Source organism: Leuciscus leuciscus (genome assembly GCF_965113295.1).
Source record: "Leuciscus leuciscus genome assembly, chromosome: 2".
Classification (NCBI taxonomy): domain Eukaryota; kingdom Metazoa; phylum Chordata; class Actinopteri; order Cypriniformes; family Leuciscidae; genus Leuciscus; species Leuciscus leuciscus.
In genome coordinates, this window is record NC_138726.1 from 6,481,107 (window position 1) to 6,505,033 (window position 23,927).

The window sequence follows — 23,927 nt, forward strand, 5'->3', positions numbered from 1 at the left end:
GATGTTTTTAGTTGACCAGTTTAATTGTAGAGATATTGTTATTCACCGCAATTATTTTTTTTCAGCAGCAAAAATTTCTGACTATAGGATGTTACTGAGATCAAGTAACATATAATAAAGCACTGTAGGCCTAAGTCAAATGATCTATACATTCCCTGAGGCAACCCACTTCATATGACTCAATATGACTGGATTCTTTTGTCTTCATCACTCTGTTAATAAAATGCTTCGATAACCGCACAGTACATGCACAAAAAGAACTACAAAAAAGTGATATAGCCTGACTGACCTTACTTTTTCATATTTAACTCAGTCATATTTTTTCTTTTTTTTCTTTTTTTTGCAATTAAATGAACAAGACAATCCAAAAATCCAAACAGGACAACATCCCCTTTAATTTGGCTTTCTTCGATTAACAATTCTGCAGTTCTCATGCTTTCCTAGGTCAGATTGACCTGCTTATCTGTGATCTCTGTAATTGGATAAATACAATTTGCAGCCTACTACTTGTTTACATTTTAAGAACAATTCTGAGGCCACGGCAGTAATGAGGAGATAAGAATAAGAGAAGTTTGCACATTGTAAACATGAGTGTATAAGTCCTGTAACGAGAGGCGGAGCTTTCATCTTCCTGAAGCTTTATAGAGAGTTTGTGTTCGAAAACTGAATGCCACTCTTCTAGGGAGAAACTTTGGACATCGCGGGGGAAAAATGCAGTACGACTATGGTAAAAACAAGGAAGAGCATCCGGAGCCTATCAAAACTGAAGTAAAAGGTAGGTGGAGGGAAAGTCGGTGCCAAATGTCACGCGCCTGTAGTGAATCGCTGCCGGTTGTTTATTGATAAACCAAGTAAGGAGGCTATACTACAAAACTTCTGCGCGAAACGCCAAACATTCATGCATTTTGACTGTAGAGTTTTATTGCAGGCCTATTTTTCATGAGGCAGCACGTCTGAGGTAAAGCTCTATATTGTAAACATTAGGCTACACTTTTCACGATAGGCGATGTGCTTTTTCTTATATTTATATCTACCTCTGTCCATATATAATGTCAGAGAAATAACTACTGAACGAGAAATTAACCGAACGGATCCAAATGCACATGTTATATTTTAGAGCCAGTTAAATTATTTTGCTACAAAATGCCTTGCAGTATCTAGGCCACTTCGTGTCGGAAATTAAATTGATAACTTTTGTTAACGGTCTTTGTAACAAATGTATTTGTAATTTGTAACTTGTATACCAAGTTTTTAAAGGAAATGTTACACTCCCAGTGTTGTTTTTGTTAAAATTCACTGCATATGAAATAATTTGGTCATTTAAAATATAGCAACACACAGGTTTTCTCATGGTTTTTCCATTAAATAGAATTACACAGTCTCTTGATTTTGTGTGAACAAAATTCAAATCTACTAAAAATTCTAAAGTGATTTTAATATACAGTGTATATATATTTTTTTATTATTATAACTGCCTTACCATCTGGCCTAGACTTGCCCAATGTGTTGTTTTACATGCAGTAATTATGTGACCTAGCAAATTTCATCAATTATTTTTCTGTAGAAGAAATATAGCAGTTTATCTTTGTGCTTGGACTCCTACATTTATTGTAAAACGTCCACCTGCAAGTTTGATCAAAGAATAGTCTTATCAGTTGAGAATGCCTGATAACACAGAATAATGAGAGTCTACAAAAAAAAAAAAAAAAAAAAAAAATGAAAAAAACCCCTTAAAATGTATTTTCAGCAGACATCATAAACCCTTTTTGATTGGCTCCAGATCAAAACGGAAAATATGAATTTCAATCTATTATTCCATGTACCTTCATTGGATTTCTTCCTGTTTATTTTTTAGGTTTTGTACATAGTTGTGAAAGTTTGAAAAAATGCTTGATTTTAATGTTTGGTGTTTTCAAGGTTTGTCCATTTTAACTACCTTTGAATATCTTCCTTGAAAATGCTTGATATTTTTTTTCATTAGAACGTCCAGTAAGTTTTGTTTTTTTAAAGTAACGTTTATTAAAGATCGAGTTGTCTCATTGTGTTGAGGCAGTGCAAGCACAAACAGAAGTACATGTGAATGATCAGCTCTCCTCAACCACCTTTAAAGCAACCTTTATTTATTAACCTGAAATTATTAGATAGGCTATAAACACAAGCGTGTGGAATACTATCTCTGAGGCAATGCGTTTTTAGGTATCAAGTGCTGGACATGGCATCATCTTCCATAATAACTCATTTACTTAGGACAAATATTTGCATTGTGAAATAGGTTGCTGTGTATACGTTAAAATCCACACTAGAACATGCATCATTGTACTGTCTTGTCGTTCACATGGTGACCTAAGGCATTCACTTTCATATTTCATATCTTCATTCACTTCATATCTTTGTATTAAATTACTCTACCAGCCAAAAGATTAAAATAGTAGCGCTAACATTTTTTTTACTCATTAACAAATACAGTTCATTATAGTGTAAGAGAGAGCTGAACGATTCTTAATTAAGAATCATATTTTGTTTTTAAATTGAATATTCTCCCACGATTCTGAATAGACAACTAAACAAAATAACATGTCGTTTACTAAAGGTTCTGACAAAATGTTAATTGCTGTAGTATTTAATGACTCAATCACAAAGACTTCCATTTACAAACTGAACAGAAATACAATCAAACTGCAAACTGACTATATGTAAAATAATGCAGACACACTATGTATTTAATCTCACGTTTCTTTTTAATTTTATTGCTAAAATTGGAGTTTTGCTTTTCTTGAATTATGTATTTTTGAGCGCAAGTTTGACGTCTCTCTCCATTTTTCCTCCCGCTTTTAGAAAGCAATGCAATAGTGGATTTTTTGTATTTTTGCTGGAGCAATTTTTTTATTTGCTATGGTCTATCATTCATATAAAAGTTTGCTGTGCTGTTTTTGCATGTAATATACATCTGATTATTCATTGAACTTTTATTTTGTCATGACTGGATTATTTATTGATTATTTGATGATTGAATGAGCTCTTAAACAGGCCAGATTTTGCAAATTATGAATATGGATTTTTATTATCCACCCTTGAAAAACACCAGCTGCACTGATTAAAAGTGCTAGAAAAGTGCTTGAATTCCACTCCTAAAAATCTTTATGAATATGTTCACTTGGATTTATTTTTTATTCATTTAGCAGATGCCTTTATTCACTTAAAAATGAGGGAGAAATATAATCTATTTATCATAAAGAGACAGACAATTTTAGTATAATCATAATACTGAATTAATTTCAGTAGTAAACCAGAATGGTGCACAACTTGAGCAGAAAGTGTGTATTACAGAAAAGGCCAGAAAACTGAGAAAAGATGAATTTGTTTTCGGTGCCTTAAGGAGTGTCTGTTTATGGTTCTGGTTAAGCTAAGTGCTTGTGGAGGACGTCTTTAGCAATTTTCTCTTTGTGAATGGTTCTATTAGCTTAATAGCAGATGGTTAGGACAGAGAAGTGGATATAATCAGCGAATTAGACCGAACTGCTCCACTTTAACTCCAGTTTAAACATGTTTCATCATCTCTGCAGGCTTGGTTCCTGAATGGCTGCAGGGCACGCTTATACGCAATGGACCCGGCCTTTTCTCAGTGGGAGAGACCTCATACAACCATTGGTTTGATGGAATGGCACTTTTGCATAATTTCACAATTAATAAAGGTATTTACTTTATTGCTTACTAGTTAAAGCCTAAGATATATCAACATTTGATCTGAAAACAGGATACACGGGTGGTCTTGTTTCACAGCCTTCTGTTTGAGTTGATTATTTATTGATTCATTTTCAGGAGAGGTAACATACAGGAGCAAATATCTTCAAGGCGACACCTACAAATCCAACATGCAGGCCAAGAGAATAGTGGTGTCAGAGATGGGGACCATGGCGTACCCAGACCCATGCAAAAATATATTCTCCAAGTAAGTAACGTTACTGCAACTGATTCAGAAAGAATCATGTTTTTATAAAAACTTGATTCTTCAATGGAAAGTTACAATGCATTAAACCTAAATGGAAAGAAATCTCTCCTTAATTTTTGTCTTGTGGGATATTTTATCATTAATTTAATTATAGGGAGGAATACTACTATATCTCCAATTTAGATTTGAAAGATTCTTAAATTAAAATTTTGACCCTTACCAATGAATTTTAGGCATTTTTATGGATCACACTCAAATTAGCCAATGTGACCGAGAATTGAAAATCTTATAAAACCTATTAACACAATCAGCTAAAATTCAACTAGTGGCTATAAGAATAGTTAGATTTTAATGTTCTTTTCACTTAAAACTGATGTTAAATAATAAAATATAATAATATAATGTATAAGCACAGTGTTATTTGTGAACTAATTGTCCTTTTTAACTCTTTTCAGAGTGATCACCTTCCTCAGCCACACCATCCCGGACTTCACTGACAACTGTGCCAATAACATAATCAAATATGGAAATGACTACCATGCTACATCTGAAACCAATTATATTCGTAAAATTGACCCCATCACTTTAGAGACTCAAGAAAAGGTAAAAATACTGCTTATAAATATATCTAGTTTATATGTACACTACAGTACGTCGCACAAGCTGATTGGCCTCTGCTGAATCTGGAGCCAATGAGATTTCTTGCTCCGCATTTAAAGTGAAAATCAAGCTTTTAATGTTGTTTTTATGTCTATGTGGTGTTTTTAATATGTTTTACAAACCATGTGCAAATTCATAAGTCAACACCATTGACTAAGTATTTTCTCTTTAAAACTACATTGTATACAGAACCGAGTATACTAAATGAGGCAAGGGTGTAGAGTGAAATTCAAGCTATTTTAAGGCATGAAGAATTTTTTTCAAGGAAAAAAACTTTAAAATATGTCATTTCGGTGATCAAAGATAAGTTTTAAGGGATACAATTATTAACTACAGGGGGACTTTAAATAGTCTGGTTCAGTGTTTGCTGTATGGAAGTCCTCTACCTCCCCCCGCTCCACCTGCCTAGATCCGCTATAGGGTTTATGTATGTCTATTCATGCATCAGCAGCAGATCTTAAATGCTCACAACAGTGTGTCAGTGTATCTATTGGCAGTAGCACGTCCATGCTTGCTCTGTAGCAGCAGAAGCGAAGCAGATCTAGTTCGCCAAGACCAAATACATTAACATTTATATGCTAAACCAATTCTGAGAGTTGTCATGATTGTAATGCTGTTCTTCATTTCTGTTTACATGTTCTCAGAGAATATTGTTGTTGCTTTATCCCCTCTAGGTGGACTACCTGAAACACCTTCCTGTCAATATTGTGGCATCACACACGCATTATGATAAAGAGGGAAATAGCTACAGTATGGGAACATGCATTGCAGAGAAGGGCAAAACCAAATACACTTTGTTCAAGGTTGCAGGAGGAAGTGAGTATGCTGCCATTATTTCTGTTTCACAGTGCACATTACTATAACTCATCTTAGGGGTTTGTTCCAATCCATAACCCCAAGTATTAAACTTAACTTAGCCTGCATGTTTCATAGAGATTTGGGAGTCGCTAATGTTTGAGTTTTGCAGAGGCAAGAATCGCTTGCATGTAAAAATGGTTGTTTTTGCAATGCTGTTGTTTAATACTACTAGTGGCTGCTACATGACATGCCTCATCTTTAAGCATTACCGTGATGGGAGCTTTCAAAACACTGCTTTGAACCAGTAGTACAGAGTGTGTATCAAACTGGCAAAGTCACATGATTTCAGTAAACGATGCATGGCTTTGTCATAAATGTGTCAGTTTAAATGGTTTGCCACTAGGGGTATTTTCAGAACCTGTGTCTTTATGGTTTTCACCTGATCTTGGATAGTGTAGATCTTTTTTAATATTACATTTGTAGAATAATAAAAGTTAGTAGTAGTATATTGTCTCTTATTGATCTGATTAGACAAGCCCTCCATAAAGACCCGCTAAATAAATTCATTTTTGGTTCTTCACTTAGGGGTAAAAAGAAGTTTGAAATACCTTTTCAGCGGTTTGCTGTTAGCGAACATCATGACGCCACTCACACTTCTGCGAGCGACGTTTACATGAATATGTAAATACGTGCTGTGCGCATTTCTCTCTCTTTCAATAACAAAATAAACACAACAAAAACGACAGCAGTGAAGAAAACAGCAGTTAGGAAAGCATCGGATCGTAGCGACGTGCATGTGTTTGTTCAGGTTTTTATTTGTGTCTGACCTCGATGAAATGAACCAGAGAAGATTTCCACGTCAGAGAAGGGCGGATCCTCAGAGCCACACCCACCTATTACATAATCACCACGGACCAACGGTAGTTCGAAGATGTTCACCAGCCGGAGCAAACTTTTCCAGAAAGTTTGCCTGAAACAAACTCCAAATGAACTTCGTTTTGGCCTGATTTAGTATAGTAGAAGTATTTCAGGGCCTTAAAACGCTCAAAAGAAGCCCTACAAATGAAAATAAGAACACATACAGACACTTCATACATAATGGTATTCGATGATTTGTAGATTACAGAATATTAAAGGGGTAGATTTGTCATCATTTACTCACCCTCATGTTGTTCCAAAGCTGTATGAGTTTCTTTCCTCTGTTGAACACAAAATATGATATTTTAAAGAATGTTGGTAATCAAACAGTTGACGGTAGCCTTTCGACTACCATAGTAGGAAAAAAAATACCATGGAAGTCAATGGCTATCTGGTTACGAACATTCTTTAAAATATCTTCTTTTGTGTTCAAAAGAAAAACAACATGAGGGTGAGTAAATAATGACAAAATTTTCTTTTTTGAGTGAACTATCCATTTAACTAAATTACACTTTCAAGAACACATTCGCAATTGGTTTGTAAAAGGTGTCCGACATGTTTTTATGTGGTTTTTGTTGCTTTTACGTTCTGACCAGCACGTGTTGCCAGTGTGTGGTGTTTCTGGCGCTTCGAAAACTTTGAACAAACCGAATCAATTTCTTCGCAAAAAAAGCTCAGGTTCTCCTATGACTAATTATGACATGCTAAGAACTACCAACCCTCAACAATTGTTTCTCAGGTAGCTCAGACGGGTCTCCACTGAAAAACACTGAGGTCATGTGCACCGTGCCCTGCCGCTCTCTCCTCACACCCAGTTATTACCACAGCTTTGGCATGACCGACAACTACTTCATCTTTATCGAACAGCCCTTGAAGCTGGATGTCCTCAAAATGGCCACAGCCTACCTGAGGAGGGTAAGCTGGGCCAGCTGCATGAAGTTCCACCCTGAAGACAGCGTAAGGACAAACCCTTTCAGATATTTGAATGCACGTTTGGTCACTCGATTGTCAGCTGGACAATGTTACCGTTTACTTCGCATCTCTAAACTCCTTTTACCTCTTATATTCATTAGACCCTGATTCATCTTATTGACCGAAAGACAAAGAAGGAAGTTGGGACCAAATTCTACACGGGTGCGATGGCTGTCTACCATCATGTCAATGCCTTTGAAGACGATGGGCATGTTGTTTTCGACGTGATCGCCTATGATGACAACAGCTTGTATGATATGTTTTACCTGGACAAGCTGAAGGAGCAGATGGGCAATAATACTATTTATGTCAAGCCCAAGTGCAGAAGATTTGTGTTGCCACTTAGTGACAAGGTACGTTATGTTGGTAACAGTGTTTGCAAGGCAGCAGTGTATTCATGTTTGATGAACATTCTGGGTAGGGTTTTTTTTTTTTTTAGCTGCCATGCAAACACTTGCATTTCCATCAATGGAAATCTACTTTATTATGTTGTACTCAAAGCCTCTGATCGTAGACAATGAACATGATGTTTTCTTTGACACTCAGGGTGAGACCGGTGAAGATCTGGTCAAACTTAAATACACAAGAGCTAGTGCTGTGAAGGAGAAAGATGGGAAAGTTCTGTGTCAGGGCGAAGTACTCTGTGATGGTAAGCTAATGACACCGGGGTGACTTTATTCTGTGTGTTTGTGTATGTACAGGTGAAACTCGAAAAATTTGAATATCGTGCAAAAGTTCATTTATTTTAGTAATTCAACTTAAAAGGTGAAACTAATATATTATATAGACTCGAAAATTGTCAATTTCTCAGATTTTGAATTTGGTGTTTTCATAAGCTGTAAGCCATAATAATCAAAATTATAACAAATAAAGGCTTGAAATATATCTCACTTTGCATGTAATGAGTCTATATAATATATTAGTTTCACCTTTTAAGTTGAATTACTCAAATAAATGAACTTTTGCACGATATTCTAATTTTTCAAGTTTCACATGTATGGTATGTATCTGTCTATCTATCTGTTTGTCTGTCGGATTGATCTATCCATCAAGTGTAATTTTTGATGTGACGTGGGTGCGTTCTTACTTGCCTGTTAATAAGTCTTCCCATTAACACCAACCTTTATTTATTCAGACCAATTTGCGGATGCAGAATCTGCATTCAAAAATCAAAAGGTAGGATTTATCGTGTAAACAACGTAATAGGCCAATCATAGCATGATGGAGGCATTGCCATCTCTCACTTGACTTTTCCCCATTCATTCTCAATTACCCGCCCATCTAACCCATGCCACACTCTGTGTGTGTGTGTGTGTGTGTGTGTGTACAGTATCAGTCTGTCTGTCTGTGTACAGTATCTGTTTGTTTGTTTGTCTGTCTGTCTCAGTTTTATACTCTTTTAACCTCTAAACTGATGTTTTGCATTTAGGTGTCGAACTTCCAAGAATTAATTACAATTTCAATGGAAAGAAGTACAGATATTCTTACATGTGTTGTGTGGACATATCTCCAGTGGCCACAAAGGTATTGATCTTGTTCATTTTTACAATACATTTATGAACTTGGCAGAACATTTTATCAGTAAATACATTCAATAAGAATCAAACCCAGGCCTGGCAACAGGAACACATTTTTGCGAATCAGAACTGAGCACTGACCTTTGTTTTATTTTTTATTTTATTTTTTTACAGATTGTAAAGTTTGATGCTGAAACAAAGCAGCAGCTCGAGTGGACTGGAGAGGACGGGTTTGCATCAGAGCCCGTTTTCATTCCCAGGCCTGGTGCAGTTGATGAAGATGATGGTTAGTTACTGCCTTTCATAATAAATATGACCAAATCAGTCAGCTTCGACTGTCTCACAAAATGTACGCCTTAATTAAATGTTAATGGTGTTTTAACTTTTAAAAATGCTTTATACATTTTTAGCTCAACTTGTCTCTTTTTTTTTTCTTCTTAATTTTTTAGGTGTAATCCTGACAGTTATCATAAACGCCAAACCAAGGGTGGGTGGCTTTCTGCTGATGCTTGATGGCAAGTCTTTCAAAGAAGTTGCCCGGGCTTGTGTAGATGTCGAGATTCACATGGACATGCATGGCTACTTCATATCAGACAGTAGCTAAGAGTTTCATGTCTGCCAGCTGTCTAGGCATAATCACAGAGATGGAGAATGTCCTTTAAATGTTGCTATTTTGATGGTCTAGTTACAAAGTTGTCTAAAAATGTACTGTATTATCAGCTGTAAAGTGGACCATGCATAAATAACTGTAAAAATGTTTCTACAAATCGTGCTCTGTTTGCTTGTTTGTGAATAATATAAACATATATTTAAAAAAAAGTACTGTTTGAAAGGTCATTAATTGCATTTAGTAATATCAAACAAATATGTGAACTGTTGTGCTGTGTTTTTTGCTTGCATAAAGCAATCATAAAGTGAAGATATTATTCTGTAATTATGGTGCTAGCCAGAACTTTAAGGTGGTTTAAATACCAGCCAGTATGAATCTTTTCAGGGAATCGATTTAAAAGATCTGAATCAATAGAACGATTCAATCCCTTGAATCCACCCTTTTTTTGTTTCTTCCATTTTTTCCCCCCCATTTATAAATAACAGGACCTTTACTATAAACAGGAATACATTATTCAACAAGAATGGTATGAGAAGTTGTATATGTTGTTGTTTTGAGAGATGAAGCTGGTCAATTTATACAATATAATTCATTTATGGAGAAATGTAATCCTTTAGAGAAGTTAATAGTGTGTGTAGAGCAATCTCTCTTATATTAAAACTAATACAAAACACTCTTATATATTGAAATGTATTTAAGTTGCTCTAGTTGAAGATTGGCAAAGTGTACATTGGGGATAAAAAGTGCAAAGTAATAGGAAATGTATTAAAATGTACACACCAGTAAAAGTGTATATATATATATATTTTTTTTTTTTTTTTTTTTTTGATAATGACATTTATAAAAAATAAATAAAAAAACACACACAGGCCAAAAGTTTGGACACATTACTATTTTTTATGTTTTTGAAAGAAGTTTCTTCTGCTCATCAAGCCTGCATTTATTTGATGAAAAATACAGAAAAAAACCCCCAGTAATATTGTGAAATATTATCACAACTTAAAATAATAGTTTTCTATTTGAATATACTTTCAAAAATAATTTATTTCTGTGATGCAAAGCTGAATTTTCAGCATCATTACTCCAGTCTATCACATGATCCTTTAGAAATCATTCTAATATGATGATTCATTATCAAAGTTGGAAACAGTTCTGCTGCTTAATATTTTTTCATAACCTGTGATACTTTTTTAGGATACTTTGATGAATAAAAAAAAAAAAAAGAAGCAAATGTTTTAAAAATAGAAATCTTTTGTAACAACAATATACACTTCTGGTCAGTAATTTATTTTCTTTCTTTTTTTGAAATAAATCAATTCTTTTATTCAGCAAGGATGTGTTAAAGGAACACTCCACTGTTTTTTGAAATAGGGCTTATTCACCTTCTTTCCTACATTTAGATAGGTGGGCAAATGCATTTTTGTCTCAGTGCATGCATTGTTTTAGTTTGACAGGGTCGGCGCTAGCTTAGCTTAGCATAATGAATGGAATCCTTTGTTGCCAGCTAGCATGTCCTGAGTAATAGTAATATAAAAAATAAAAAAAACCCACCTAATTACTTCTTGTGGCCTGCGTATTCACAACAGGCACAAATAGCGATGCAGATTAACACTAGGCGATTTCCTATGCAGATATTGACTTGGGACTATATTAGGGGGAAGCACAGGTGAAGCACTGCTACTTGGGCGCAGAGATATCACGCCCAAGTAGCAGTGCTTCGCCTGTGCTTCCCCCTAATATAGTCCTTAATATATAAGTCAATATCTGCCTAGGAAATCGCCTAGTGTTAATCTGCATCGCTATTTGTGCCTGTTGTGAATACGCAGGCCACAAGAAGTAATTAGGTTTTTTTTTTTTTTTTTTATATTACTATTACTATTACTCAGGACATGCTAGCTGGCAACAAAGGATTCCATTCATTATGCTAAGCTAAGCTAGCGCCGACCCTGTCAAACTAAAACAATGCATGCACTGAGACAAAAATGCATTTGCCCACCTATCTAAATGTAGGAAAGAAGGTGAATAAGCCCTATTTCAAAAAACGGTGGAGTGTTCCTTTAAATTGATAAAAAGTGATAGTAAAGAAGATTTATATCATTAGAAAATATTTTTTTTATTTTGAATAAATGCAGTTCTTTTTAACCTTTTATTCATCAAATATATTAAGCAGCAGAACTGTGTCCAACACTCATAATAAATCAGAATATTAGAATGATTTCTAAAGGATCATGTGATAGACTGGATGTCACATGTGACACTGAAGACTGGAGTAATGATCCTGAAAATTCAGCTTTGCATCACAGAAATTAATTATTTTTTTAAGTATATTCAAATAGAAAACTATTATTTTAAGTTGTAATAATATTTCACAATATTACAGTTTTTTTCTGTATTTTTGATCAAATAAATGTAGGCTTGATGAGCAGAAGAAACTTCTTTCAAAAACATTAAAAATAGTAATGTGTCCAAACGTTTGGCCTGTACTGTATCTTAAATGGCCAATTGTACCTAAAATGAAGGATACAATAATGTTTATCCTGCTGCTGAAGTTTTATGGAAAAGATTCTGTTTTGAAGTAGATTTTTGTGGAGATTTTGTGAAATAGATTTTCTTTGCGCCTGGTCACATTATCACCCGATCTTTACGGCTGGCTAAATATTGGTCCTGAAATTCCTTTACTAAATTTATTTCAGGTCTTGGTTTATGCTGGTCTCTCAAAAAAAAGAGATGTTATTGATGTTAAACATTATAATTATTATGGGTAAATATGCATAAAAGCAAATTAAATAACAGTAAACCCTTTTTAACCTGCTTTAAAAATAATGTAAAAATGATTTATCATCCATAAAATACATAGCCAAACATAATCAATCCCCTGGTGAATTGTATAAAGTCATGAGTCTCTTTTCTTTTCAAATCTTCAAAAAGATTTTGTACATGCTTCAATTATATTTACATTAATTTTTATATATATTTTTTTCTGTGCAACTCCCCTTAAGGGTCTGAAGATTTTGCTTTAGTTTATTGTACTGAATATGCTACTTTTTCTTTTATAAACATGGACCTGTTTAAGGATATACACAAAATTATTTGATTACATTATTTGTGTATATTTTCATATGCATATTATTCTTCCCTACTTGAGTTTGTAAAATTATATTCACAAAAAAAGAAAGAAAGAAAAAAAAGAAATGCTAATGCCGTAAATTAAAAAAATTAAAAATAATAAATAAATAAATAATAAAATAAAAATAAAAATCCAGTATGGTCATTAACATTTGGATCACTAGGGGGCGCCAGAGGTGAGAACCTGAACGTGATGACGACATATTCCTGAGACGCGCGCTGGAATTGAACAGGACATGACTTTGTCAAGTGTGTTTTCAGCTTAATATAGGCTTTATTTACATTTTATTATACTTTGATGAATTGAGGACCTGTCTGACACCAACATGTCTCTGCTCAGAGCCCTGAGATACAACGTAAATATCTGAATCTTGTCTTGGTTTTATTTTAACTCGTATATTTAGCTTGCTATACATCACGATGACAGTTCTAGTACATTAGTGTTTATGTGAGGGATTCGTTTGCGAACCCACGCAGTGAGCTAAAGTCACCTTGTCCAATACCAGGCATAAATAATGTCATATTGTAATCATTTACCGTCATGTTTCCCTGTGTTTGTAGTCTCAAACGTTGTGTAGAAATGTGATCTCGCGCTCTTCGTCCAGTCTGACTGATGGAGAGGTGCGAATCACTGAGGTATTAAAGGAGAAGTTTCCTCAGGCTTCGGCGCTCAAGGTTGTGGATATATCAGGTGAGTCCTGACTTTAAATGATCTGATATTATCTTTAGGACAGTTAGGTAATGTGCATTAATATATTTGGGCTGATTTCAGGAGGCTGTGGTGCAATGTACGAAATACACATCGAGTCTGACGAGTTTAAAGGAAAGAGGACTGTACAACAGCACCAGTTAGTCAATCAGGTGAAGTATTCATAAGTAGGTTCCGTATAATAGAGCAGTAAATAGTTCGCATCTTTTAGCTTTTTATACTGCTGTCAAATCAATTAATATCACTTAACATAAAAGTGTGTGTGTGTGTGTGTGTGTGTGTGTGTGTGTGTGTGTGTGTGTGTGTGTGTGTGTGTACTTGTTCAACTATCTTTGTGAGGACCAGTTTGAGTTTTAGACCATTGGAGTGAGGACCAAGAGAGTAAAGTGAGGACATTTTGGCCGGTCCTCACTTTCTGAGACCCCTTTAAAGATATTTAGAAGAATGTCAGTAACCAGACAGTTTCTGGTACCATTGACTTCCATAGTAGGAAAAAATATATACTATGGAAGTCAATGGGACCAGAAACAGTCTGGTTACTGACATTCTTCTAAATATCTTCCTTTCTGTTCAGCAGAAGAAAGAAATTCATACAGGTTTGAAACAACATGAGGACGAGTAAATGATGACAGAATTTTCATTTTAAAGTGGAGTATCCCTTTAAAGGCCTGTTTGAGGGTCAAGACTTGGTTTTAGGGATAAGGTTATAATTAGCTTAAGGGTCGGTTTAGGGTCAGGGGTCGGGTTAGGCACTTAGTTGTGATGGGTAAGGTTAGGGTAAGTGGCTAGAGATTGCATTGTGTCAATGAGTATCCTTATAAAGATAGATGTACAAGAATGTGTGTGTGTGTGTGTGTGTGTGTGTGTGTGTGTGTGTGTGTGTGTGTGTGTGTGTACGTGTACACCGCCGTTCAAAGGTTTGCGATCTGTACGTTTTTTTTATGTTTTAAAATAAGTCTCTTATGCTTACCAAGGCTGCATTTATTTGATTAAAAATACAAAACAAACTGTAATATTGTCAAATATTATTACAGTTTTAAACAACTGTTTTTTTATTGCAATATTTTCAAATGTAATTTTTTTCCTGTGATCAAAGGTGACATTTTTCTGATTGGACCCTAAACTAAAGTGTTGCCTAATATTCTTATAATATAATATTTGGTCACAGGATTGGAATAATATAGTTTTTTTTTTCCTTCATATTTTTAAATTTGAAATCTCTACTGCTCGCCGAGGCTAAAAGATTTATATTTGAATATATTTTAAAATGTAATTTATTCCTGTGATGGAAAAGCAGAATTTTCAGCAGCCAGTCTTCAAAGTTTCAAAGATCAAATTGCAGATAAATGGAGTTACTGTCTCCCAAAAGAAAGAACCGATTCTGAAACGAGTCGTCAGTAATTTCAGTCTCAATTTCTGAATGAACCTACGTAGGTTTGTAACAAATTTGCATAATACCAGCCTATGGTCTTCATTGGCTGCCAGCGAACAACGTCTACTTTGACCCTCAAACACTGTAGTTGTATCTGAGACTGGAAGAGTGTGGTTCACGTTGTCAATGTGTCGAGAAGACGCTGTTTTCTGCGCTGCAAAAGCAAATCCACTTTGATGCACTTCAAAAGGACGAGACTCGGGCTCAAATCACTAGCGGCGCTAGGATTTTGATTGTAGGTGGGCCTCCAGAAAACTGGATGGGCCAGTTAAAATAAGGCAAAAAAAAAAAAAAAGGGGTTCCCCTTCATCTCTCCGTTTCAGCGCTTTTCTGGGCACTGAGGACAGTGACTCAGTAGCCTAACAGTTACCTGAATTTAATGCGTAATTAGCACAGGTAAAAAAAAGAAAAGAAAACTTAAACAGGAATTTTTTGTTGCTTTTTTAATACAATTTACAATTTCATTTAATTTAAAATTATAGGCCTATTATTTTTAGTTTATTAACAGCAACAACAGCTGTAAAGATGAAGTTGACGATCGCCATATCTCCGTAGTGAACGCGCCTATAGAGAGAAATGCACATCATGGATTACATCTCTGATTATGTAGCCTATTTCTTTTCGTTTTAAATTGTTAAAAAGACATTTCAAGCTTTCTTAAGATATAATTCATGTCTGTGAGGCCTACGCTGAGTTTCGTTAAGTTAGGATGAGAATGAGATGCGCTCCAGTTCACAAGCGGACGCATCCATGATTAGGCCTATATCGTCTACTATATTTGCTTCTTGGTTCCAGGCAATTGGTTGATAATTTTTTTTATTAAAATTAAGATACAATTTATACAAAACAAAATTCACTTAAAAAAAGTCTTTCTACAAAACAAAACTTAATTAAGTGGTCAAAATCATGTCTGACCCGCTCCATGTCTCTCGATATATTGCGCATCCTATCTTACTCGTGCTGTTCACTTTTCATAATCAACATAGATGAAAAAATAACATTATAATATTTTAACAAATATGAAACTAAATGAGCTTATTTAATGGCTACAACACGTAGGCTATAGTAGACCTACAGACTCTCTATTTGTACAAATTGCTGCACATTCATTTTATTCTGAATTTTGCACACATAAGTTGAAAGTCATTTGTTTGTGCATTGCAAAACATATCTGCAACATTTATCAAGTTCATTGATAATTATGCGTGCATTTATTAATTATTATCTTAATGAATAATGAAACAAGGACGAAGCATGTAAACTGCGTTGTTCGTTTAGAATGGAATGGATCGCAAATAGATCCGAACGAAGAAACGTACAAAACCATAGTAGAAAATGGGTGGGCCCAGACCTAAAATGGGTGGGCCCAGGCCCACCCGGGCCCAATGGTAGCGCCGCGGCTGGCTCAAATTGATATGGTAAAACCGACGCCATCGTGCCTGTTCGTACGTGCTGTAAGCAGTCGACCAATCACAACAGACTGGGCCGTCTGACCAATCAGAGCAGAGGAAGCTCTTGGAAAGGAGGGGTTTAGAGAGACCGAATCTTTTATCAAACCATTTCAGACACTGTGAGAAAAGAGGTGAAAATTATGACCTTTAAATGGCATAATAGGGGCACTTTAAAGTAGTATTTATTAAGTGTAAATTATAATCTGTGGTTTGTCTTTCAACAGGCTCTTAAAGATGAGATTAAAGCCATGCACGGTCTACGCATATTCACTGATGTTCCTAGAAAGTAGGAGCTTCTCAGCGTTACTCTCACACTGTGTCAGTCTGCTGTCTCACTACAATATAGTATCACACACATCTGTCTGTCTCCTTAATAAATAAAGCAAAGTTATAACAGTGGCAGGAAAATTCTTTATAGATTTTATGAATAAAAGCTGTACAGTTACAAAAAGATATACAAGGTATGGTTCACGAACGCTGTAAACGCACAAGATAAAAGAATGTAATATTGTTTTTGCCTATAAATGCAAGAAAAAGACGTGTGGATTGTTTGAATCTTCAGTCACAGTTCATTGTTTGTGTAAAATTGCACTTGAAGTAGCTTTGTAAGTTGTAAGTCTGTCTTTAAGCCTGTTGATCCATTAAATGATGTCGCTTCCCTTTCCTTGGCAAACTTGTGTGGCACAAGATTGATTGTATAGGGACAAGCAAATCAATTATTATGTAATATGTAATTGATTCACTGATTGTACTTTTAAAATATCTGTAATATTAGGTCTACAGAAACCATTTTCACCACTAGATGTCATTTGTGTTTTTAACACAGAAAGCTTTAAAAGTATTTTGAATTGTATCTCCAATTGAATACAGGTGCATTAACCTCAATATGTCTCATTTTTTTCTGAACTAATTCCTATAACAATGAAAGTGCTTATTTGAACCCTTCTTCCCCTTAAGTTTTGTTAAATTACGTATGCTATTACTAGTTTTACGGTACTGTAGTTTATTTGGGTACCGTATGAGACGTAATGATGCTCTGCTTTCCAGTGTGGATGAAAGCATTCGATCTGATTCATTTAGGCGAATCGGTTCGTTTGGATAGTTCGTTTTTGTGGTTCAAACTGTGATTCATTGATATGCAAGACTTCCAAATTTCGGCGTAATTCCTTGTATCGACGTAATGTTTAGTTAAATATTGCTATGTATCATTGTATTTACGGATAAATCGCATGATGAGATGAGACCCTCTCTTTGGTTTCAGCGAGCCAGTTCACGAACTAATCTCGTCTCTCCTCGGCCACTTAAGTCTTTACCGAAGACCATTTTACGGCGTTAACCTTTTGTTGGTGCGTACATACGTAGTTAAATACTATTATTTAGCTAATTTTCCCTCTAAAATGTCTCCTACATTGTCACATGTTCTCCTTAACAGTCCAATGATTCACAAATACTGTGCGAATCGGTTCGAATGAGCGGTTCAAAAGAAGGATTCGGACATCACTAGTGGATGGTGCGACAGGAGCAGCAAAGAGAGCGCAGTTTCCAGCAGGGTTTCAGCAGCTGTTCACATCATCTTCAGACATGGCAAAGGAGGGGACGGAGATTGCGGAGGAGACCGACCAAATGATGGACCAGAAGGAGCCGGAGAATCCCGTTTCTCCGGTAATAGATCCGAAAGAAATGCGGGCTGTTGTGCTGACGGGCTTTGGTGGTCTAAACAAACTCAAAGTCACCAAGAAACCAATGCCAGAGCCTCAAGAAGGAGAAGTCAAAATTCGCGTGAAAGCATGGTAAATATTAATGCTTAAATAGTCATTTATTTATTTATTTTGATCAAAATGCCACATGTCATATCTGAGACTCCGCGCGACTGGCAACCGCAGCAACATGTTGCAACTTACAGCAAGAAGAACAGGTGCATTCACCTAGAATCAATCCATATTAGTTATTTATCTAGGATCTAAAGCAGTTCATGATATGAATCTCGGTGGTTTTAGGGGTTAGACGCAGATGTAAGTAAATCCGTTTTTCCTGTAGGCTATACGCGTGTTTTGTTTGTGCCTCTGACATAGAGATTTCAAACCAAAGACTATAAAAGATTGAAACATGCATGACACTTTTTTTAAAGATTGACTTTGTATTGTTAAATGATTAACAAAACATTATTTAACAGTTTTGTAACACGAGCAGATCCATCTGGTTGGTTCTTGTGCTTGAAGGCTTAGGACATTTAAGCTTAAGTGTGTTATCGTGGGAATATTGATTTTTTTTTTTATAAAACTCTATTCAAATGTATTAAAATTCTCTAAAAACTCATATGTGTGTGTGTGTGTGTGTGTGTGCTGTCAAATCGATTAATCGCATCTAACATAAAAGTTTTTGTTTGCACAATATTGATGTACATGTTATAATATAATAATATATATTTTTTATATAATTAAGATAATAAGATAGATTTATCTCTGTGTGTGTGTGTGTGTGTGTGTGTGTATATATATATATATATATATATATATATATATATACACACACACACAGACTATTATGATTATTAAATTTCTATTTTGAGTTGGGAACTTGATCAAATAGGGGCATTTCAGCATATTTTCTGATATTATATTTATGATTGAAATGAACTAGAATGAAAAATTACATTTTCTTAATTTTACAGTGGACTGAACTTTCTTGATCTAATGGTACGACAAGGAAATATCGATAATGCTCCAAAAACACCTCTTGTGCCTGGATTTGAGTGTTCTGGGATTGTAGAGAATATGGGAGAAAACACCCAAGGCTTTGAGGTATGTGCAGAAATGTTTTAATGTTGATATGTTGGTTGTGCACTGATTCAAGAATTTCAGACAGTGATGGCCATTATTTACTTTTTTTGTGGACATAATAGAGCTCCAATCTAGAATGTATCGTTCTTCGGGTGGTGGGAAAGATTTGTTACCTGGCATGAAAAAATAATTCATTGTTTGAATTGGAAAAGAATAAACCCTGATATTACATGATTCCAATATCAGCACATTCAATCTGAAACTGAATAATAATAAGAGTTTAACAACATGTGTTTTCTTCTTTCAGATAGGTGACAGAGTGATGGCCTTTGTAAATTACAATGCTTGGGCAGAGGTGGTTTGCACACCGTTTGATTTGGTGTATAAGATCCCAGACGACATGACATTCCCAGAGGCGGCTGCCTTCTCTATGAACTTTGTGGCTGCCTACATGATGCTGTTTGAAGTGGCCAATCTCCAGGAGGGGATGTCTGTATTAGTTCACTCAGCAGGAGGTGGGGTGGTAAGTCTGTTGCTTTGAGCGATGGGGTTAGTAAAGAAACTTTGAAGTAGCATATTTTGATGTTTACTTTAGCTTATAAAAAAATTGGAATTTGGACAAACATATCTGATCCCATATTGCTGTTAAGGCCTGTTCACACTAAGAACGATAACTATAACTATATTAGCGTCCAAACCAGTGGACGATATCGTTCTGTTTACTATAAGCGCACACTGCAGTTTTGTCGTCTGCCGCTTTAAATGCTCGAGCTCTTTAACGTCTGATGGATTCTGATTGGCTGTCATTGTTTTTTCTTGTTCATCAGCTGGAAAATTCCATTCTGAAAGTGATTCATTCCGACGATATAGTTTCAACGACAGAGTTGTGGACTCTGCTATTCCTTTACATTCAGAGTTATCATCATTGGTGTAAACGGGCCTTTAAACAAATGCAAATCTACAGCTTCATTATATGGCTTTTGGTGGAATATGATCAAAATGAGTTTAAGGGTGTGTTCACACTTGGCAGGTTTGGTTTGATTAAAACGAATTCTGGTGTGATTGCTCTGTTAGTGCGGTTCATTTGAATAAGTGTGAACGCTGCCATCCGAACCCTGGCGCGCAACAAACAAGCGGACCGAGAACCACCTTTCCTTGCAATGTACTTTAGTGCAGTTTGACTGAAATATGAATGCAATATGAACCAAAGACATCACAAGTCACAAGATGCGACCCTAAAAAGGCCAGAATGCTCAAGCATACCTGTTTTTCTCATCAGTCGCGATGTTGCCCATCACAGTTCGGTTCAGGCATCAGAACCACATCTCATTGCAGCAGATCTTCGTGTGTGTGTGTGTGTGTGTGATAGAGGGATTCCTGCTGCTGTTTTGACTCCTCTACACATTTTATAAGCTTTTCACAAGTTCCTAGCTGGTCAGAATACCAGCATATGTACGCACATATAACAAAAGCGTTTAGCACACAGCATTGTTTTGGATATTATGGAAGTTCTGTCACAAAATATACATCATAAATGCCGTTTTCTTGATTTGTATCTTTAGGTTTAGTGTTAAAAATGACGAATAGCGAACGCGAACCAGGACTAAGTGTATCATTTTCTTTTTTGGTCCGGACCAAATTAAACAAGAGAACCGAACTACAAGAGTGAACACACCCTAAAGCCCTGTTTACACCTGGTATTAGGATGCGTTTTGGTCGATTGGATCACAAGCAGACGAGGGAGACACATTCCCGTTCACACCTGGTGTATTAATCCGACTCTTTTATCCACTTTAAACCACTTCTGTCCTGATTTCTTCTAGGAGAGGGTCTATGGGCGGGTAAATGTATGGGCTTTTTCAGATCTTTTGGTCCAATGGACGAAATAAGCTCACGCAATTTACAAATGAACACGACCGGAGACGACAGAAAAACATACGGAGAGCAGCAGCCGAACGCTGTGAGTGTGTGTTAGAAATCAGGAATGGTGAGAGAACATTGTGCTTGGTACATTTTTCATCTTCAAACCAAACTTAAGTCTTCGGCCGACAAAGTTTAAATCCCGTCTGGCTAGAGCTCTTCCCATAATGTTCCCGCATTAGATCAGTAGACGGAGAGAAGACGGTCTTTAGTGGCTGTTTGAACACATTCGACCACATGAGCGTTTACACTACGAAAGCAATCCGGTCGAATGTGTTTTCCACGACCTCTGGAAGTGGTCGAAAGTGAACAAGCTCAAAACGCTTTAGACCCTGTTTACACCTGTGTTTAGCGTCGTCCACTTGTGATCCGATCTACCAAAAAGCATCTTAATAGAGTGACAGAAACCATTAATCACATTCCGTTCCGTTTGTCCTCTTTTTTCCACATAAGGGTCAAGCAGTCGCTCAACTTTGTTCCACTGTCCCCAACGTCACTGTGTTTGGCACCGCCTCGCCCTTCAAACACGAAGCCATAAAGCATTCAGTTACTCATCTCTTTGACAGAAACCTTGACTACGTACCAGAAGTTAAGAAGTAAGCACAAACGCTGTTGCTGTCAACAGAACTGAAATGGTAGATAGATGACGGGAATATAAACTAAATGAGTCATACTGGGAGGCCAGTGCAAGTCTGAGATGGCAGACGTCACCCAGTTCCTCCTCTAGACCTGCGTGGCTCCAGTCCCCATGGCAACACACAGCAGATTTGAAAGTAGTGTGTTGTAGTTTGGGGAGGGGCACTGGTACATCCTTCTGATCAACCAAACAAAGCCAGAAAATGTGCAGCAACTGACTCATTCAGAGCTAATTATTTTTTATGTGCTGTTGTCTAACAATTTCTGTGGTGGATCTTATTTGGTGAGCATCTTGTGTCCATTTTTTATTGGTTCCCTTACAAAAAAAAAAAAATATATATTGTAGAAAGACCATGGTAGGGTAATGGCAAAAAAAAAAAAATATCATGGTAGTTCTAAAATACAAGTCACCTTTATTTATACACTGCAAAAAATGCTTTTCTTACTCAGTATTTTTGTCTTGTTTCCAGTCCAAATATCAAAAGAAGTGTTAAATCAAGATGCATTTACTAAACTAGTTAAATGCCATAAGATATTATGTCTTGTTTTCTGGGGAAATAAATCAAAATAAAACAAGCAAAATTATCTGCCAATGGGGTAAGAAAAATAATCTTGTTTCTGTTTGAATTAAGATTATTTTTCTTACCCCATGGACAGATAATTTTGATTGTTTTAAGCAAAAACTCACTTAAAGGAGCACACCGACTTTTTGGGACTTTAGCTTATTCACCGTATCCTCCAGAGTTAGATAAGTCAATACATACCCTTCTCATCTCCGTGCGTGCCGTAACTCTGTCTGACTCACCCACAGCTAGCCTAGCTTAGCACAAAGACTGGAGGTAAACGGCTCCAGCTAGCATACTGCTCCCAATAAGTGACAAAATATCGCCAACATTTTCCTATTTACATGTTGTGATTTGTATAGTCACGGCATGTGAAAATAACAAGGTCACATGAGACACAGCCATCTTCTAACCGTATACATACTGGGAACTATATTCTCAGAAGGCGAAGCACTGCTACTTCTGCGGAGTGATTTAGTCCAACTCTGAGCGAACTCTCTGCTCCTCACCACGGGGCTTCTCAAGTGCTGCGAGCAAATCACTCGCCTTCTGAGAATAGTTCCCAGTATGTATACAGTTAAAAGATGGCTGTGTCTCATGTGACCTTGTTATTTGTACACGCTGTGACTTATCAAATCACAACATGTAAATAGGAAAATGTTGGCGATATTTTGTCACTTATTGGGAGTAGTATGCTAGCTGGAGCCGTTTACCTCCAGTCTTTGTGCTAAGCTAGGCTAGCTGTGGGTGCGTCAGACAGAGTTACGGCACGCACGGAGATGAAAATGGTATGTATGGACTTATCTAACTCTGGGGATACGGTGAATAAGCTAAAGTCCCAAAAAGTTGGCGTGTTCCTTTAATTTTGATTAATTCCCCCGGAAAGCAAGACATAATACCTTATCTAATTTTACTTATCTAGTAAATGCATCTTGATTTAAGAATTTTTTTGATATTTGGACTGGAAACCAGACAAAAATACTAAGTAAGAAAAGCATTTTTTTGCAGTGCGCTTTATACAACATAGATTGTTTCAAAGCAGCTGCACTGTAATAAATAATGGTGTATAAATGGTGCAAACTTAATCAAATATAAGACAAATTCAAATTCTGCAGCTCTAAAAGACAATTGTGTACTTTTTCTGCTTGAGTCAGTTCAATGTTGATTCAGTTCAGTTCAATAACAGTGTCAATGTTGCAGAATTATGAAACAAATTTGATTTGGCTATATAAAGCAGCTCTACATAGTGTCATCATCAATTTTAATTCAGTTCAAGTTTTGTTTTCGTCTGATAGTGTCAGTGCAAGTCAGATTGATAATATTACTGAACAGGGCTTGACATTAACACCCGCCAACCCATCAAATACGGGTGTTTTTTAGCAGCGGCGTGTAACGCGGTCACTCCTACTAGCCACTTTGGCGGGTTGAATTTTAGATATTAATTTTAATTACATTTATTTAAAAAGGCATCTAAAATAATAAACTAAGTTCAATCTAAGTGAACGTAAACAGTTGAGAAAGAAAACGCATGTGTAACAGTATAATGGATTAGTGCGTCAGGTCTTAAAGGGACAGTAGCCTAATATACCTACTGCCAAATTATGAGATAATATTAAAAAAAAATCTATATGGCAGTTTTTCCCCCATGGTATCGATATCAAAATTGTGGCCAGTGAAAATGCTGAGTGGCTTGTAACTTTGGAAAACCACTAGCCGCAGTGACTGGTGAGCAAAAAAAGTGAATGTCAAGCCCTGTTACTGAATATTAAATGTCTTGTAAATCCCCGACTGAGTTAGCCAAAGGTGACAGAGGCAAGGAACCCAAACTCCGTCAGGTGAAAATAGTGGAGTACTAACCCTGCACCTATTCCTAAACCCATGTAGTT

General features: G+C 36.1%; 3 protein-coding genes across 3 annotated transcripts in view; all 3 read left to right on the forward strand.

The window, feature by feature from the left end:
- Positions 1-617: 617 nt before the first annotated feature.
- bco1 (beta-carotene oxygenase 1) lies at positions 618-9,651 on the forward strand. The gene is made up of 11 exons (XM_082162060.1): positions 618-775; positions 3,564-3,692; positions 3,820-3,949; positions 4,405-4,552; positions 5,284-5,425; positions 7,065-7,282; positions 7,399-7,650; positions 7,844-7,946; positions 8,727-8,821; positions 8,989-9,100; positions 9,264-9,651. Exons 1-11 carry the CDS (start codon positions 712-714, stop codon positions 9,416-9,418), a joined length of 1,548 nt encoding a protein of 515 aa, XP_082018186.1. The 5' UTR covers positions 618-711; the 3' UTR covers positions 9,419-9,651.
- A 3,089-nt stretch (positions 9,652-12,740) lies between these two features.
- Positions 12,741-16,815, forward strand: bola3 (bolA family member 3). Its single transcript, XM_082162084.1, has 4 exons — positions 12,741-12,906; positions 13,112-13,241; positions 13,323-13,411; positions 16,367-16,815. Exons 1-4 carry the CDS (start codon positions 12,877-12,879, stop codon positions 16,430-16,432), a joined length of 315 nt encoding a protein of 104 aa, XP_082018210.1. The 5' UTR covers positions 12,741-12,876; the 3' UTR covers positions 16,433-16,815.
- Positions 16,816-16,948: 133 nt separating this feature from the next.
- vat1l (vesicle amine transport 1-like) overlaps positions 16,949-23,927 on the forward strand; it is a 49,505-nt gene continuing 42,526 nt past the window's right edge. The window contains exons 1-4 of the mRNA XM_082162071.1: positions 16,949-17,932; positions 18,814-18,943; positions 19,230-19,445; positions 21,296-21,438. Of these exons, the coding sequence (XP_082018197.1) occupies positions 17,724-17,932; positions 18,814-18,943; positions 19,230-19,445; positions 21,296-21,438 (698 nt within the window). The 5' untranslated portion in view covers positions 16,949-17,723. The remainder of the gene's footprint in view (positions 17,933-18,813; positions 18,944-19,229; positions 19,446-21,295; positions 21,439-23,927) is intronic.

Coding starts and splice junctions, on each gene's coding strand:
- bco1 (XM_082162060.1), top strand. CDS start 712: ATGCAGTACGACTATGGTAAAAACAAGGAAGAGCATCCGGAGCCTATC. Junction 4,553..5,283: donor CTTTAGAGACTCAAGAAAAG/GTAAAAATACTG, acceptor TATCCCCTCTAG/GTGGACTACCTGAAACACCT. Junction 5,426..7,064: donor GTTCAAGGTTGCAGGAGGAA/GTGAGTATGCTG, acceptor ATTGTTTCTCAG/GTAGCTCAGACGGGTCTCCA.
- bola3 (XM_082162084.1), top strand. CDS start 12,877: ATGTCTCTGCTCAGAGCCCTGAGATACAAC. Junction 13,242..13,322: donor CAAGGTTGTGGATATATCAG/GTGAGTCCTGAC, acceptor GGCTGATTTCAG/GAGGCTGTGGTGCAATGTAC. Junction 13,412..16,366: donor AGCACCAGTTAGTCAATCAG/GTGAAGTATTCA, acceptor GTCTTTCAACAG/GCTCTTAAAGATGAGATTAA.